The following is a 15,473-nucleotide window of genomic DNA, read 5'->3' as shown; positions in this document are numbered from 1 at the left end:
TTTAAAATTATAGAAAAAAACAAAAACAAAACCTCCCACGTTAGTGGGTGGTTTCAAGTCATTAATTCATTTTTTTTAATAATTTAAAAAAAATATGTAAATTAATTATTTAAATAAAAATATATAAAAAGGTCAATTGCCACACGCGTATGCGTGTGGCAAGAGGCTAGTAAATATAATATCTTCCTCTCGAGAGATTTTTTAGTGTGACCATCACACGAGGTGGTACATTACATGTCTTTATATAAATGGTGAGATATGTGTGTTAAAAAGTTAATAACTTAAAAATTAAAAATTTTCACCACTTATATAAAAACACATGATGTACCATTCATATTCCTGTCATAACTAAAAATTTCTCCTCCCTCTCAATTTTGAAAGACAACCTCCCAAAACCAAAGCTCTCGACCATATCGAACAGTTACAAGAAGAAGATGACAAAATGTTAAGAAAAAATTTCTTTTCCTTTCTAACAAATTTTGGTAGGCATGGGTGTCTAGAGGAGGAGGAGGGTTTCTAACGACGGCTATGTTCCTTCTAAGTCGGCTGCAGGTCTGTTGTATCCTAACTTCGTATCTCCTATGTGTCTCATTTCTAATTGTTTGACATGTGTCCTTCAATTTAACATAGAATTAACACTGTTAACTTCTACTATTTTGAATTATTAAAATAGAGTTTCAAAAATCCTTTGGGTACACCTATATCAACCCAGATCAACACGGTCGACAAGACCCCATCTGGTAGTTGCCGGAAAAAAAATCCTCTTCTTTCTCTCCATTTTTCTTTGCTTTCCTCCTTATCTCTTATTAATAATATAATCCAATCTTCCAGCCAATGCTATAAACACAACCTCAATTCACAAAATTATGTGCACGCATGTACCAGGACAAAATCAAGATGAGAAAAATCAAGAGCTACAATGCAAATTTCAAACGTTTTTGTGAACACGGAAAATTCCTGAAACGAAAGAGACAAGAACGACGTGCACAAACAAATATTTGTGTTTGATGATTTTGGGTTACAATCTCTCTCAAATTTGATCCTCTGATTCGATCTCCGTGAGGTGTTGATTGGTGGGTGTTTCGTTGATCCAAGGGCCGTCGAGGCTTGATCTTGGATGAACAGTTGGAAGTTTCTTCAAAGGGCCGTGGGCTTGATCTTTGAGGTGGATTTGAACGGATCTTCAAAGGGGCTTTTGGGCTTGATCTTTGAAGAACAGTGATGAACGGATCTCCAAGGGCTTTTGGGCTTGATCTTGAAGAACAGTGATGAACGGATCTTCAAGGGCTTTTGGGCTTGATCTTGAAGAAACGGTTGGATGTGTGGATTTGTCGACGTTTGTTGATCCAAAGGGCCGTTGGGGCTTGATCTTGGAAGGACGATGAACGAAGAACACTTTCTTCAAGGGCCGTCGGGGCTTGATCTTGAAAGAACGATGAACGAAGAACGAAGAAGGCTTTCTTGATTCTTCGGGAACCTGGATGCTTGAGAGCTTCGGAGTTTCAGAGCTTCAGAGCTTCAAGGTGTAATATCAATTGATTTTCCAAATGAATGAATTGGCTTCTATTTATAGAATTTTCCAAGGACTAATTTTGAATATAATATTCCAGATGAAATAAGTCGTTTCTGCCAGGTGTTGACACGTGTCCTATTTGATGACTTTTCCAACTTATTTCAATTTTCGTTGAGTCGCACGCTACGTGTAAAATTTATGTAATACATGAGCGTTGACACTTTAATTTATCGGTCAACATTTATTTACCGAAATTTCGATGTCTACAAATGCCCCCACTTCAAGGCACGTCGTATACATGTGTTTGTCACGTGTAGGAGATGCGTTTTGAAGTCCCTTACTGTAGATGTCGATCCAAGGGCCGTCGAGGCTTGATCTTGAATTGGGCTGGAGATTTCTTCAAGGGCCGTTGAGGCTTGTTCTTGAACTTTTATTTGAAATTTCTTCAAGGGCCGTCAAGGCTTGATCTTGAAGGTTGAAATTGGACCACAAGGAGCTTCATGTGGTAGATGATCTTTGGCTTTGGTAGTGGATGAATCGGCACGTATTTTGTTGCGCTTGTTGACTTTCCACAGCTTTGATCTTGAACTGGGTTGGAGGATTTTCTGGATTCCTCCAATTGTTGATTTTCCACAGCTTATTCTTGAACTAGGTTTTGATTCAAGGGTGGTAGACACTTAATCTTGAATCGGACTTGTGATTTCCTCAAGGGCCGTCGAGGCTTGATCTTGAATTTGGCTGGAAACTTCTTCAAGGGCCGTTGAGGCTTGATTCTTGAAGGTTGACTCGAACACATGGCAAGCAGGCACGAGGTAAAGGTGACAACCTGTTTCTTTGTTCAATCTTTCTAATTCACACCTGAGCGGTTTGGTCAACGGTATGATCTTCAAGATTGATGAACTCTTCTTCCAGTTGGTGACTTGATCTTTAAGGATTCGATTTAAGGGTGGTGAATCGGCATGTGCAGCTCACAACGCCTAGTAAGCCGACCCAAGAATTTGAGGGTCAAAACAAGTTCACCGTCCTCAGGCAGATGCAGCATCTTCTCGAGTTCTTCATCTCAGACTCTTTCTGCTGAGTTGACTGTGCATGCTGCATTCTTCTCTGCTTGTTTCTTCAGGCAGATGTGGCAGCTTCTCGAGTTCCTCAGTTCGGACTCCTTCTGCTGAGTTGACCGTGCAGACCGCATTCCTCTCTGCTTGTTCCTTCTGCACCTTGTCTCCACATGCTGCAAGGTATCATTTTCACTTGCCTTATCTGTCCTCCAGGCAGATGTGGCAGCTTCTTTGAAAGTACAGCAGCAGTGGAAGGCGAGTACTCGAGAGCAGTGCTAGGTAGGCAATCAGGGAAGGGTTCCAAGCAGTCGGTTCCTTACCCGAGTTTGAGTGGAAGTTCCGGCATATTGTTTTCTTTATCCTTGTCTTTGTAGGTAAGAACAAGGACAAAGGAAAGGACAGGGAGAACGCATGATATGAGATACTCTTGCTTTCTACCCTGGTGATATGAGATACTTTTGCTTTGGAGTCATTGGCTTGCAGAGGTACCCCAAGGAATAAGGAACATTGAATGACTCGAGAGGCTTCGTTAGGAAAGCATTTTTTTGGAGATGAAGAAAGGCTCTGTATGTCTGCCTTGCCATGGAAGGCGAAGGTAGACAATTATAGGAAGTTCTTTGATACCTGTAGAGGTACTATTCTTTCACTCGTGTCGGCAACCAATGCGTGATTGATCTATATGGCTTCACGTGCTTTCTTCTTTATCAGAAATCTTCGACAAATTGTCCGTAATTTCCGCCAAGCTGAGTGTGCATGTGACAGATGCTGACGCCGCTAAAAAAGACTGGCGCCTCTTCGATAACTGGGATCGGCGCCTCGACAAATTACCCGTGATTTCCGCAAAGCTGAGTTTGCGTGTGACGGGTGCCGACGTGTCTGGAAAAGCAAGATGCTTCTCCGATTTCTGAGCTTGCCTCTTCGATTTTTGAATTGGCCTCTTCGAATTCTGAGCTTGCCTCTTCAATTTTTTGAATTTGCCTCTTCGAATTCTGAGCTTGCCTCTTCGATCTCTGAAATCTCGTTGAGTGCTGATTTTTATAGAGGCGCGCAGTTCGTTTCAAAGCACACTTGAATTTTCGCTCGCAGAAACTCCCTTCTTGCACTTCTAAGATCTTGATCTGTCTGACCTCTTCTTTCTTCAACACCTTTGAAAATGTCTGGACCCTCCGACCGTCGTTTTGATTTGAACCTTGATGAAGAGGTAGTCCCGTCTTCTCCAGATAACATATGGCGCCCATCCTTCATATCCCTTACTGGTCCTCTTACCGTTGGGGATTCGGTGATGAAGAATGATATGACCGCTGCGGTGGTGGTCCGGAACCTTGTCACTCCCAAAGATAACAGACTACTTTCCAGGCGGTCTGATGAGTTGGCTGTTAAGGAGTCTTTGGCTCTTAGTGTGCAGTGTGCGGGTTCTGTGTCCAACATGACCCAACGCCTATTTGCTCGAACCCGTCAAGTTGAATCGTTGGCGGCTGAAGTGATGAGTCTCAAACAGGAGATTAGAGGGCTTAAGCATGAGAATAAACAGTTGCACAAGCTCGCACACAACTATGCCACAAACATGAAGAGGAAAATTGACCAGATGCAGGAATCTGATGGTCAGATTTTACTTGATCATCAGAGGTTTGTGGGTTTGTTCCAGCAGCATTTACCTTCGTCTTCTGGGGCTGTACCGACTGCTGAGGCTTCAAACAACCAACCTCCGACGCCTTCTCTTCCTGGAGCTCTGCTGAGTTGTGAGGCGCAACCCGATCGTCCTTGAATATCCCCTGTTGTAAATTTGATTTGATATATTTTTTTTTTTAATTTATATATAATGCAAATTTATGTAAAATTTCCAGAAAAATAAATAAAATGAACCTTTTATTTCTCTCTATGCGTTTTTTTATTTTTTATTATTATTATTATTATTTATTATATTTATTATTTTTACAATTTTTTTTTTCTTTCTGCACATGGTGCCCATGCACCATCAGAAACTTTTGATCTGCCATGGGGCTGTACCCCATCTTTGATCCATCATTCCTCTTTTTTCACGTGGTGCCAGATGCACCACCACCTTTTTTTTTTTTTTTTTTCTTTTCTATAAATTAGGATGGTGGGATAGGGAATTTGCAGGGATGAAGCCGAGCAAGGAGGACGGAGAAGATGGTGCTTCGAGCTTCACGACCGGCTAGTCGTTTGACGGCGGTCGTTGAAGTCGTTGGCAGCTGCGAGGCCAGAGACGGAGGAGGACAGGGCAGCTGTGATGGACAGAGACGCCATGGCAGGACCTCGATGAGTTTTAAGATACTGGTGCAGGTACTGGCGAGGTGATTTTGACGAGAAAAGCATGAAGAGGGCGTTGAGCACCATGGGCCTGCAATCCTTAAGGTTGATCTCGTAGTCCTTGAGCTCTTGTTCAGGCATGACGGGATCCGCTGCGGTCTTTTTATCGGCAATAAAGTTCTTTGCCTCATAAAACAGCTCAGAACGCGATAGAAGAGTTACGAACAAAGCACAATGTGCAACTGTAGGTGTCTTGATGCAGTTGAAGTAAAACTTCCCTTCCTCGACCATGCGTGCTGCAACGCAAGCATGAAGGACAGCAGCATAGGTGATTTCATCGATCTGTGTACTCGTTTCCTTCTCCATTTGGCAGAATAAATCTACTCCGATCTTTCCTTGTCCGTGTAAGCTGTACCCAGTTATCATCACTGTCCACGAAACAAGATCTCTGTACTTCAACCTGGCAAAAACTTTTGCAGCTGATTTGATAAATCCCGACTTGACATACATGTCCACAAGAGCATTCAGAACGGTGAGATTCATTCGAATACCATGTCGCAGCAAGAATCCACGAGTCACTTTGCCATGTTTACCTGCAGACATTCTTGCGCATGCTGGGAGAACACTAGAGACCGAGAGCGGATCAGGTTTCACCCCGTCTCCAACCATCTGCCTAAACAGCTTAAGACCCTCATTGAAGCATCCCCTCTTCACATTGGCACGAATCATTTCTGTGCAAGAAATGACATCTTTCTCCGGCATTTGGTTGAAAACTGCCCAAGCTTCGTCGACACAGCCACAGTCCATGTACATTTTCAAGAGGGTATTGCTCACCAACACATCATACCCCAATCCACGTTCCTTGGCAACCCTGTGGACTTTTGTTCCATCAATCAACGATCTCAACATGCCACAGGCACCAGCCGCCGTCGCCACAGCCACAGAATCTATCTGTGCTCCGGACTCCACCATTCTCTCAAACACATGAACCGCCTTGCCGGGTTTACCTTCCGCAATGTACAGCCTGGCCAGCATTGTCCATGAAACATAGTCCTTAACCAGGGATTTGTCAAACAGCCATTTCGCGGAGTCCGCGCTGTCGAGGCGACCGTACAACTCAATGAGAGCAGCAACCACGTACCGGTCACCAGAGCAGCCGAGCTTGTGAGCGTGGGCATGGAGTTGCTTGCCGAGCTCGGAGTCGAGAATCACGCTGCTGGCGCTGACGTTGCTGATGCTGTCGATACCGAATCAAATGTTGCTGAGCAGGAGAAGCACACAACCTTCGAACCCAAGACCCTCCACCTGAGCGGAGCATGGAAGCCAGTTGTGGTGTAGTGACGGTGGTGTTCGCAGATCGGGGGAGCGGAATATGAAATACGTAAGTTGCATGAACCGACGTTCTCTGGAAGCAAGTACCTGGGTATACTTCTTCCATCCAATGCATTCCTTGCCATAGATGCGGTGACAGCATCACTGAACTGAATCAATGCCTGGAAGCCTGCTGTTTTTTCCAAAAGTAGCAATCTTGTGCACAAAGCCGAAAGCAGAGAACACCAAGTGAATAACATCAATGCTCACATCGCCAGCTTCAACACCCTCAATGGTTACCAACAAGACATTTCCGGGCACATCTCCCGGACTTTTGTTATTGACAATTTCGTGTCTATTTGAATACTGAATGTACACGGTTTTACCACGGACCTGCGCAGGCTCCGAGGATGAAGCATAATACGAAACCATATTGATGGCCTGGTTTAGGTCCGAGAATTCGACGAAGGCCTGATTGCGATTGGCGCCGACATTACACTTAGTGTTGACGATCTTGCCGAAAGGTTTGCAGAGCTCGATCAACTCCTCCTCGGCGCACTCCCACGGGAGGTTATGGAGGTGGAGCACCTTCGACGGCGTCTGCGTGTACCGGAACTGCGGCGTCCCCGATGTCGACATAGGGCAGGGATTGGGTCGGCCAAGTTGGGAATTGGGAGTTAGGGTTTGGGGAAGAGAGAGATTAGAGAGGGATTGGGGTGTTTGGCCGTCGAGAAAGTGTAATGGAGGGGCTTTGGGCCTGAGCCTGGATTTGGGCTTTGAGAGCTGGGCCTAGGCCTAGGCCTGGAGGGAGAGGAATCTGCATTACAGCATGCTTAACACATTTATGTGTTTAAGAAGTGATGGGCTTTGGCGAGACTGGGCCTTTTGCTGACATTTTGCTTTCTTTTCTTTTTTTTCTTTTTTTTTTTTTTTCGAAGAAACTGTAATTTAATTTTGTACAAAGAAAATTGCAAATTTTCTTAACAAAATAAATTTGTAATGAAATTGACCTTCTTTAATAAAACATTTATTCTTTTGATTTTGATGTGACTGAACTCGAAAAAATTGAATATTCGAGCTGCCTACGTACTCCTCCAAAGAAGAGATCAAGTCGTAACGTAGTTCAAATACATACATATATATTTTTTTGGTATTTTCTTTTTTTGTGCCGTTTGCAGTTTTAACTCATGCAGGCAAGGAGTGTTGGTGTCGTTCGCAGTTTCAACTCGTGCAGACAAGGAGCATTTGGTGCCGTGTTGCAGTTTCAGCTCGTGCAGGCAATGAGCGTTTGGTGCCGTGTTGCAGTTTCAGCTCGTGCAGGCAAGGAGCGTTGGTGTTGCCTTTTATGCTCGTGCAGACTAGGAGCTTAGTGCCGTTTGCAGTTTCAACTCGTGCAGACAAGGAGCATTTGGTGTCGTTTGCAGTTTCAACTCGTGCAGACAAGGAGCATTGGTGTCGTTTGCAGTTTCAACTCGTGCAGACAAGGAGCATTGGTGTCGTTTGCAGTTTTCAACTCGTGCAGACAGAGCATTTGGTGCCGTTTGCAGTTTCAACTCGTGCAGGCAATGAGCATTTGGTGCCGTTTGCAGTTTCAACTCGTGCAGGCAAGGAGCATTTGGTGCAGGCGAGGAGCCTCGTGTCCTACAGTTTAGGCTCGTGCGGACAAAGAGCTTTGTGAATTTGTCAAACGATCCGGGATAGTTGTTCCTCGCAATTTTCATAGCAAGGAGTCTTGACCGAGTGATTGAAGAAGTCTTCAGGAAAGAAATCACGCATCGTGATGGGGATGGACGATCTATGTGTCGAAATTTCATCATTTTCAACACGTTCACGTTGCTTTGAAGGTTGACAAGAGCTGCTTTGCCCCCTTTCCGATTGGCGGACTTGTGGAGGAGACGTATGCTTCTTGTGCAATTTCTTAGGAGTGACTTGAGTCCATCCTTCAACTTTGCTTGTCTTGGAGGATGCCCCCAGCGGTTGAGGTGAAAACTTTGAGTTGGAAGAGCCAGAAGTGAAGGTGGTATAGTTTGACTTCACCACATCGTCAAGATCTAGCTCGATGATTCCTTTCTGAGCCAGCTTCATGATGAGATCTTTCAGCACGAAACATTTTTCTGTCGGATGACTGATGAAGCGGTGGAATTTACAGTATCTTGGACTGTCGGTACGATTTATCTCTTCCGGCCGTCTGCACTCAGGCAAACTGATCACCTTCTTGTCTAACAGGTCATCTAGCATGGCAACCACATCAGAGTCGGGGAATGGATAAGTTTTCTCCTCAAGCTCCTTCAAAGTGTGTCTACGCATCTCTTGATCATGAAAAGCTTCGTTTTGAATCGCCTTGCCTCGTGTAGGGATTTTGACGGGAGCTGTGTTGACTGTCATTGCTTCTTTGGTGGATTTCCACGTAGCCTTCTCCACCTTTGGCCCAAGAACTTTGTCGTTCTTGTAGTCGGCGATCGGTTCCTTCTTCCCATGATGGGCGATGCTCAACTCCATGTCATGGGCGCGAGTGGCCAATTCCTCGAAAGTCTGTGGTTTAATGCCTTGAAGGATGTATTGCAAACCCCATTGCATGCCTTGGATGCACATCTCGATTGAAGAGGTTTCCGAGAGCCTGTCTTTACAGTCGAGGCTTAGAGTGCGCCATCTGTTGATGTAGTCAATGACTGGCTCGTCCTTCCACTGCTTTGTGCTCGTTAGCTCTAGCATGCTCACAGTGCGGCGGGTGCTGTAGAAGCGGTTGAGGAATTCCCGCTCTAATTGCTCCCAGCTGTTGATGGACTCAGGCTCTAGGTCCGTGTACCACTCAAAGGCATTTCCTTTCAGCGAGCGCACAAACTGCTTGGCGAGGTAGTCCCATTCGGTTCCTGCGTTGTTGCAGGTTTCAACGAAGTGGGCAACGTGCTGTTTCGGGTTTCCCTTTCCATCAAATTGCATGAACTTTGGTGGTTGATAACCCCTCGGCATCCTTAAGGCGTCGATCTTCTTTGAATACGGCTTTGAGTACAACCCGGAGGTATATGAGCTCCCTTCGTACTGTGCCTTGATGGTGTTGGTGATCATCTCTTGCAGCTGCTGGATAGAAAGAGATCCCATGAGTGCCGTTGCTTGGTCTGGTTTCGGCTTCCCATCGATTTTCTTCACCGGGGGTTCTTCGTCTCCGCCAGCTCCTCCCTTTAGTGGATCATTCTCTGGGTCGGGTTTCTCGCTGTCCTGCGCCTCCAGTCGGTTGACTAATGCCGCGATTTGCAAGTCTTTTTCTTCCACAGTTCGAGTTAGTCTTGCGATTGCTTCATTCATTTGAGCAAGCTGTTCCTCGACTGAAGTTGCTCCAGCGGTCATGACTTGCATGGCTGAACTGCCGATTGAATCGTCATCGGAGAGCATGGATTCGGAGTATTCCCTTGGTCTTTCCCCCCTTGGTGCCCTTAGTGAGGCTAAGGTGATCATAGGCTCGTGCCTGGGGTACTCTCGTTCCCCTGGCAGAGTTGATGCAGAGGTGAAAGAGGTGGCAGAAGTAGCTTTTGCTTTGCTTCGAGTCGTGATACCCAACGTGACACCACTTGCGACGAGGGCGCCTTTGTTCTTTGCGCCGGTTATGGGAACAGCTTGAGCCTTCCTTGAAGCCATTAATTTTGGAAGTGTGCTCGAATTTCTTGAACGGAGAAAGAGATGAGAGGTAGAGATTGTCCCACTGGGCGTGCCAATTTGTGAACACGGAAAATTCCTGAAACGAAAGAGACAAGAACGACGTGCACAAACAAATATTTGTGTTTGATGATTTTGGGTTACAATCTCTCTCAAATTTGATCCTCTGATTCGATCTCCGTGAGGTGTTGATTGGTGGGTGTTTCGTTGATCCAAGGGCCGTCGAGGCTTGATCTTGGATGAACAGTTGGAAGTTTCTTCAAAGGGCCGTGGGCTTGATCTTTGAGGTGGATTTGAACGGATCTTCAAAGGGGCTTTTGGGCTTGATCTTTGAAGAACAGTGATGAACGGATCTCCAAGGGCTTTTGGGCTTGATCTTGAAGAACAGTGATGAACGGATCTTCAAGGGCTTTTGGGCTTGATCTTGAAGAAACGGTTGGATGTGTGGATTTGTCGACGTTTGTTGATCCAAAGGGCCGTTGGGGCTTGATCTTGGAAGGACGATGAACGAAGAACACTTTCTTCAAGGGCCGTCGGGGCTTGATCTTGAAAGAACGATGAACGAAGAACGAAGAAGGCTTTCTTGATTCTTCGGGAACCTGGATGCTTGAGAGCTTCGGAGTTTCAGAGCTTCAGAGCTTCAAGGTGTAATATCAATTGATTTTCCAAATGAATGAATTGGCTTCTATTTATAGAATTTTCCAAGGACTAATTTTGAATATAATATTCCAGATGAAATAAGTCGTTTCTGCCAGGTGTTGACACGTGTCCTATTTGATGACTTTTCCAACTTATTTCAATTTTCGTTGAGTCGCACGCTACGTGTAAAATTTATGTAATACATGAGCGTTGACACTTTAATTTATCGGTCAACATTTATTTACCGAAATTTCGATGTCTACAGTTTTATAATTGAAATCTAATTAATTCGTTGCCTGCAATCGCACTGGGTTGGTCATGGGTGATGACCATTCGATGGCTGTCGGGGCTGATCGGTGGAGATTGATGGCGATTCGGTGAGGTGGGTTGGTCGTGGGTCATGACGATTTGGTGGCTGTAGAGCTTTGGGCATCCACTGCCTTCATGTTTTTGGGGTTTTTTTTTTAATATTTTTAATACAAAATACTAAAAGTTAACAGTGTTAAATCCTGTTAGGTTGAGAGACACAAGTCATACAATTATAGAAGAGACACAAAAGAGACATGAAATTTAGGGACAGCAGACCTGCGACCCTCTAAGTCGCGGTAGCATAGGGTTTTTAGCACTCCAATGACTTAGCTTTAATGTTTCGTTTTGGTAGCGTCAATACTGTCATATGTAAGGCCAAATAACATAATTGATATATCTTTATAAATAAATCCATAATAGTACAAGAACAAAGTAACAATACAAAGTGAAGGTGTGACGATCATAACTTCTAATCTGCATTACTTGCTGACATTGGAACATGAATAAAGTCCAACCCCAAACACATGCAACAGAAAAAATCTCTCCTTTTTTTACTCAAAATCAAAGCCATTTTAGTGCTCGATGGTGTCCAACACGACAAGTCAATTTCTTTTCCTAGGCATTGAATAAAATCCAAGCTCATGCAATCGCTCATAGCCCAATACCATTCAAGATGGAATACTTCGTACTTAAATGTTTCAAGTGCCTTTTTTTGCCATCACTAACAAATACTAAAGTCCCCAGTCCTAGTCAATAGTCACAGTCCTAGTCAATAGTCATTGACAGTTCAGACAGTGACTCGTAAGTCCCCCAACTTCCTTTAAACTGTTGCATTACCACATAATGTCGTCATTTGGCTTCACTAACCACACACTTAACAACCCCACTTCCCTTTGTAACAAACAGAACCCAATTCCATGTCGCCATTTTTACCTCAATGCCTTTGCTTTCCCCAAATTCTCCAACTCATATATACAGGAAGCATTCAGCTCACCACTTCACAATCCCATTTCAAAACCCTCTCTGTCTCTCTGAAAGCCATGAAAAAGCTCACTCCCGCTTATATTCTTCCTCTTCTTCTCCTTCTCCTTTTTGTCCCCATCTCGGTTTCCGCGGGATGCGAATGCAATTCGGAAACCGTAGACCATGATAAGTTCAAAGTCCTCAAGTTCAAGCTAGTTGCAATAAGTTCAATCCTCATAGCAAGTTTCCTTGGTGTCTCCCTCCCAATGTTGGGCAAGAAAATTCCGGCTCTAAACCCCGAAAATGACATCTTCTTCATGATCAAGGCCTTTGCTGCCGGTGTCATTCTAGCAACAGGTTTCATCCACGTGCTGCCGGACGCTTTTGAGAGCTTGACAAGCCCTTGCCTCAGCGAAACCCCGTGGGGGAACTTCCCCTTTACCGGCTTCATCGCCATGCTTTCGGCGATTGGGACGATGATGATCGATACCCTTGCCACCAGCTATTATAGAAGATCTCATTTCACTAAGCCACTGCCGGTGAATGAGGATGAAGAGATGAATAGGGTGCCTGAGGGTCATGTGCATGGTCACACTCATGCCACACACGGCCGTGCTCATGGTTCCGGCGTGATTGCGGCGGAGGATTCGATTCCTTCTTTCGAGCTTGTTAGGCATCGAGTGATATCACAGGTAGAGTTTGGTTTAGATTCTCTAGTTGTTTATGCTTCAATTTTTGGTGCTACATTTTGTTGGGTTGGTGCACACTGTTTTCCCCCTGTTTCTAACTCTCCATTTTTATTAACTTTTTTATATTAACTATTTTTTCTGATTTAATTATGGAAATTCTTTGCATGAATAATTTTTCAGGTTCTGGAGCTGGGAATTTTGGTTCATTCAGTGATTATTGGGATATCTTTAGGTGCCTCACAGAGTCCCAAAACAATCAAACCTCTTGTAGCAGCTCTTACTTTCCATCAATTTTTCGAAGGCATGGGCCTTGGTGGGTGCATAACTCAGGTATCATCTATTTCCTCAAACATTTAATTCTTGTTTCATTGTCATTTAATCCCCTTATAAATGGAAACTAACTGGTTAGAGCAGTGTGGCTGTCGTCTTGTATTTTAATTTGAATCTTATTTTTTAAATTTATTATATTTTTAAAAAAAATGAGTAAGGGTTTGAAAATATTACAATAATTTAAGGAAGATGAAAGTTTCGAATTCGGAATGCATGAGTAGTAACTAGGAACCCAACGCTCTATCTAGTAGGACATCGACTATCTATTATGATATTAGACCACATGCAAAAAAACAAATTGGATTGGTTCCTGAATTTTAGTGGGGATTATTGGTCCATGAACAAAATTCTTGAGTATTTGGGTTTTGAACTTGTCAAATGTGGAACAATGATTTTTTTGGGTTACTGTGTTAAAACTCCCATCTCTTATATTCTCCTCTAAACACTTTATTTTGACAGAATTTCTGGTGGTATTATTGAAAGTGACTCATTACTTCACCCTACGACATATTGAATGATCAATATTTACAGATTTTAGTTCAGAATTAAGACCCCAGTTGACCAAAATCTAGACATCAATACTCCAATTTTCTCAAAAACCAAATATACATCACCTTTCCCATATATGTGATAATAGTATGATACATATTTACATGTTTGATGTGTCAAACTTCAACTGAAACCATGCTTTGTCTTTTAAACTTTAATTTCTAATCCTAGGCTACGATTTTCTAGCCATTGACCAATTTTCACATGGCCACATGGATACCATTTTGTGGGAACCGGATCCCCTCCTAAGCATAGGGTGGGGATCCTCCTGACCGGACCATCTGAGCTATTGAAATTTGATCCAACGACTACAAACAGGAGATCCTCTAAAAGTTATAATTATTGTAGCCGTTAAATCAAATTTCAATGGCCTAGATGGCCCGATCAGGAGAATCCCCACCCTATGCTCATGATGGGATCCGGTTCCCATTTTGTGGGGTTTTAGAGCTCCAAAAAGTCTTGTTGATTGTCACATAATCTTCTAGGCACCTATTCAGAGATCCTGCATATTCTTTCTAGGGTCCAATAATTGCATTTCATCGCAACTTAAAGGCCTCACACATCCGTTCATCTCAGCAGTCAACGTTCATCTTTTAGGACACTTGGATTGATGTGTCTTTTCACCAATGAGGGTTCGTAGGCCCACAAGTTTCTTCCTAATCCAACAATTGTGTAAAACTGTCGTGTCACGAAGTGCAAACACTCGTCTCTGTATATTTATCATCGACTGATGTATACACTGGACGGCAAGACAACATATCTACGCTCACTCCCCAATTCTTGAAACATTTTCGAGATGTGAAATAGGCTAAACTCCATTACAATTTCTATTGTCATACAATTTACATATAATGTCCCAATTGTATGTGCAGGCCAACTTCAAGTCCAGGGCCATTGCAACAATGGTGCTTTTCTTCTCCCTCACCACCCCAATTGGAATTGGTGTTGGAATGGGAATATCAAACATTTACAATGATACCAGCCCAACTGCTCTAATTGTGGAAGGAGTCTTCAACTCTGCATCAGCTGGGATCCTAATATACATGGCTCTGGTTGACCTGCTAGCAGCGGATTTTATGAACCCTAGAATGCAGAGCAATCTAAGGATCCAGCTTGGGGCTAATGTTTCACTTCTTCTGGGCTGTGGATGTATGTCTCTTTTGGCCAAATGGGCCTAAATGCCTCAAACGTAATTAGGGCTCCTTTGGGTTTTGTTTTTGCTTTTGTTGTTAGGCTTTTCCGTGTACTTTCGTGTTGTAATATGGTATAGTGGAAATTTAGTAATGCTCAATGCGTCACTAAAAGCAATCTAATTCTTCCATCCACAAAAAAGTTATTAAAAACTTGGAATGAATATAACAGTAATGTGTTAACCTAATAAGATGGGATATGTGCCATAGTTCAGTTTTGAAAATCTTGAGTAGGAACACTAGTCTCCATGCCTCACAGGTTTTTCTGATGTTGATACCTTCCAAATATGCCGGCATTACAAAGAATGGAAAACATAATCGACGTAAGTACATGAGAAAAAAAAGGGAATGAAAAAATCCATGTCGATTGATAACCTGAATCTATTCGACCTCTAATGAATTGGACGACCCTCCCTCACCACTGAAGCTAACTCAAAGGCTGTAGAAAACATAGGTTCATTGTGGTAAATAGGGAAAATGATTTTTACATTCCTATTTTCTCCTTCTCGACTTGTTATATATATATATGTTCTTTACTACTATTTTGATTTATTTAATCTAATAGCTATGAAAGAGCAATATACACTGGAGCTAAAAAAATGTGAAAATAATTTTCCACAAATAAATAAGCTAAGAATGATAAAAGTTGAAATCCCACAACTTTAATTTTATGAGTTTGAAGTAAACTACCAATTAGAGTAGTTCTATGTGCACTTTTCCTGTCGCCACAGCACATTGGAGCCATTATCAGATTTTCTCATGTGACTTGAATCGATTCCAACACTATGAATAGCGATGTGCCTAAGAAATGTGCATCGATTTTTATATTTGTAATCATTTATTTTTGGTATTTCTGTATATCAACGATTGCAGAAAGAACAAAATTGAGGACGTTCCCAATGAAAAATTATATATATATATATATATATATATATATATATATATATATATATATATATATATCAGGGCTGGTGCTGAGGGGGTGCAAGCCCCCAAATCGGAA

General features: G+C 43.1%; 2 protein-coding genes and 1 pseudogene across 2 annotated transcripts; 1 reads left to right on the top strand and 2 right to left on the bottom strand.

The window, feature by feature from the left end:
* Nucleotides 1-4,734: 4,734 nt before the first annotated feature.
* LOC126622848 (pentatricopeptide repeat-containing protein DOT4, chloroplastic-like) lies at nucleotides 4,735-5,874 on the bottom strand. Its single transcript, XM_050291547.1, has one exon. It carries the CDS (start codon nucleotides 5,872-5,874, stop codon nucleotides 4,735-4,737), a length of 1,140 nt encoding a protein of 379 aa, XP_050147504.1.
* A 173-nt stretch (nucleotides 5,875-6,047) lies between these two features.
* LOC126622847 (polypyrimidine tract-binding protein homolog 1-like) lies at nucleotides 6,048-6,888 on the bottom strand (annotated as a pseudogene).
* A 4,823-nt stretch (nucleotides 6,889-11,711) lies between these two features.
* Nucleotides 11,712-14,564, top strand: LOC126624414 (zinc transporter 1-like). Its single transcript, XM_050293474.1, has 3 exons — nucleotides 11,712-12,404; nucleotides 12,582-12,731; nucleotides 14,153-14,564. Exons 1-3 carry the CDS (start codon nucleotides 11,790-11,792, stop codon nucleotides 14,456-14,458), a joined length of 1,071 nt encoding a protein of 356 aa, XP_050149431.1. The 5' UTR covers nucleotides 11,712-11,789; the 3' UTR covers nucleotides 14,459-14,564.
* The last annotated feature ends 909 nt before the right edge of the window (nucleotides 14,565-15,473 follow it).

Source organism: Malus sylvestris, chromosome 5 (genome assembly GCF_916048215.2).
Source record: "Malus sylvestris chromosome 5, drMalSylv7.2, whole genome shotgun sequence".
Taxonomy (NCBI): domain Eukaryota; kingdom Viridiplantae; phylum Streptophyta; class Magnoliopsida; order Rosales; family Rosaceae; genus Malus; species Malus sylvestris.
This window is presented reverse-complemented; position numbering and strand designations above follow the sequence as displayed.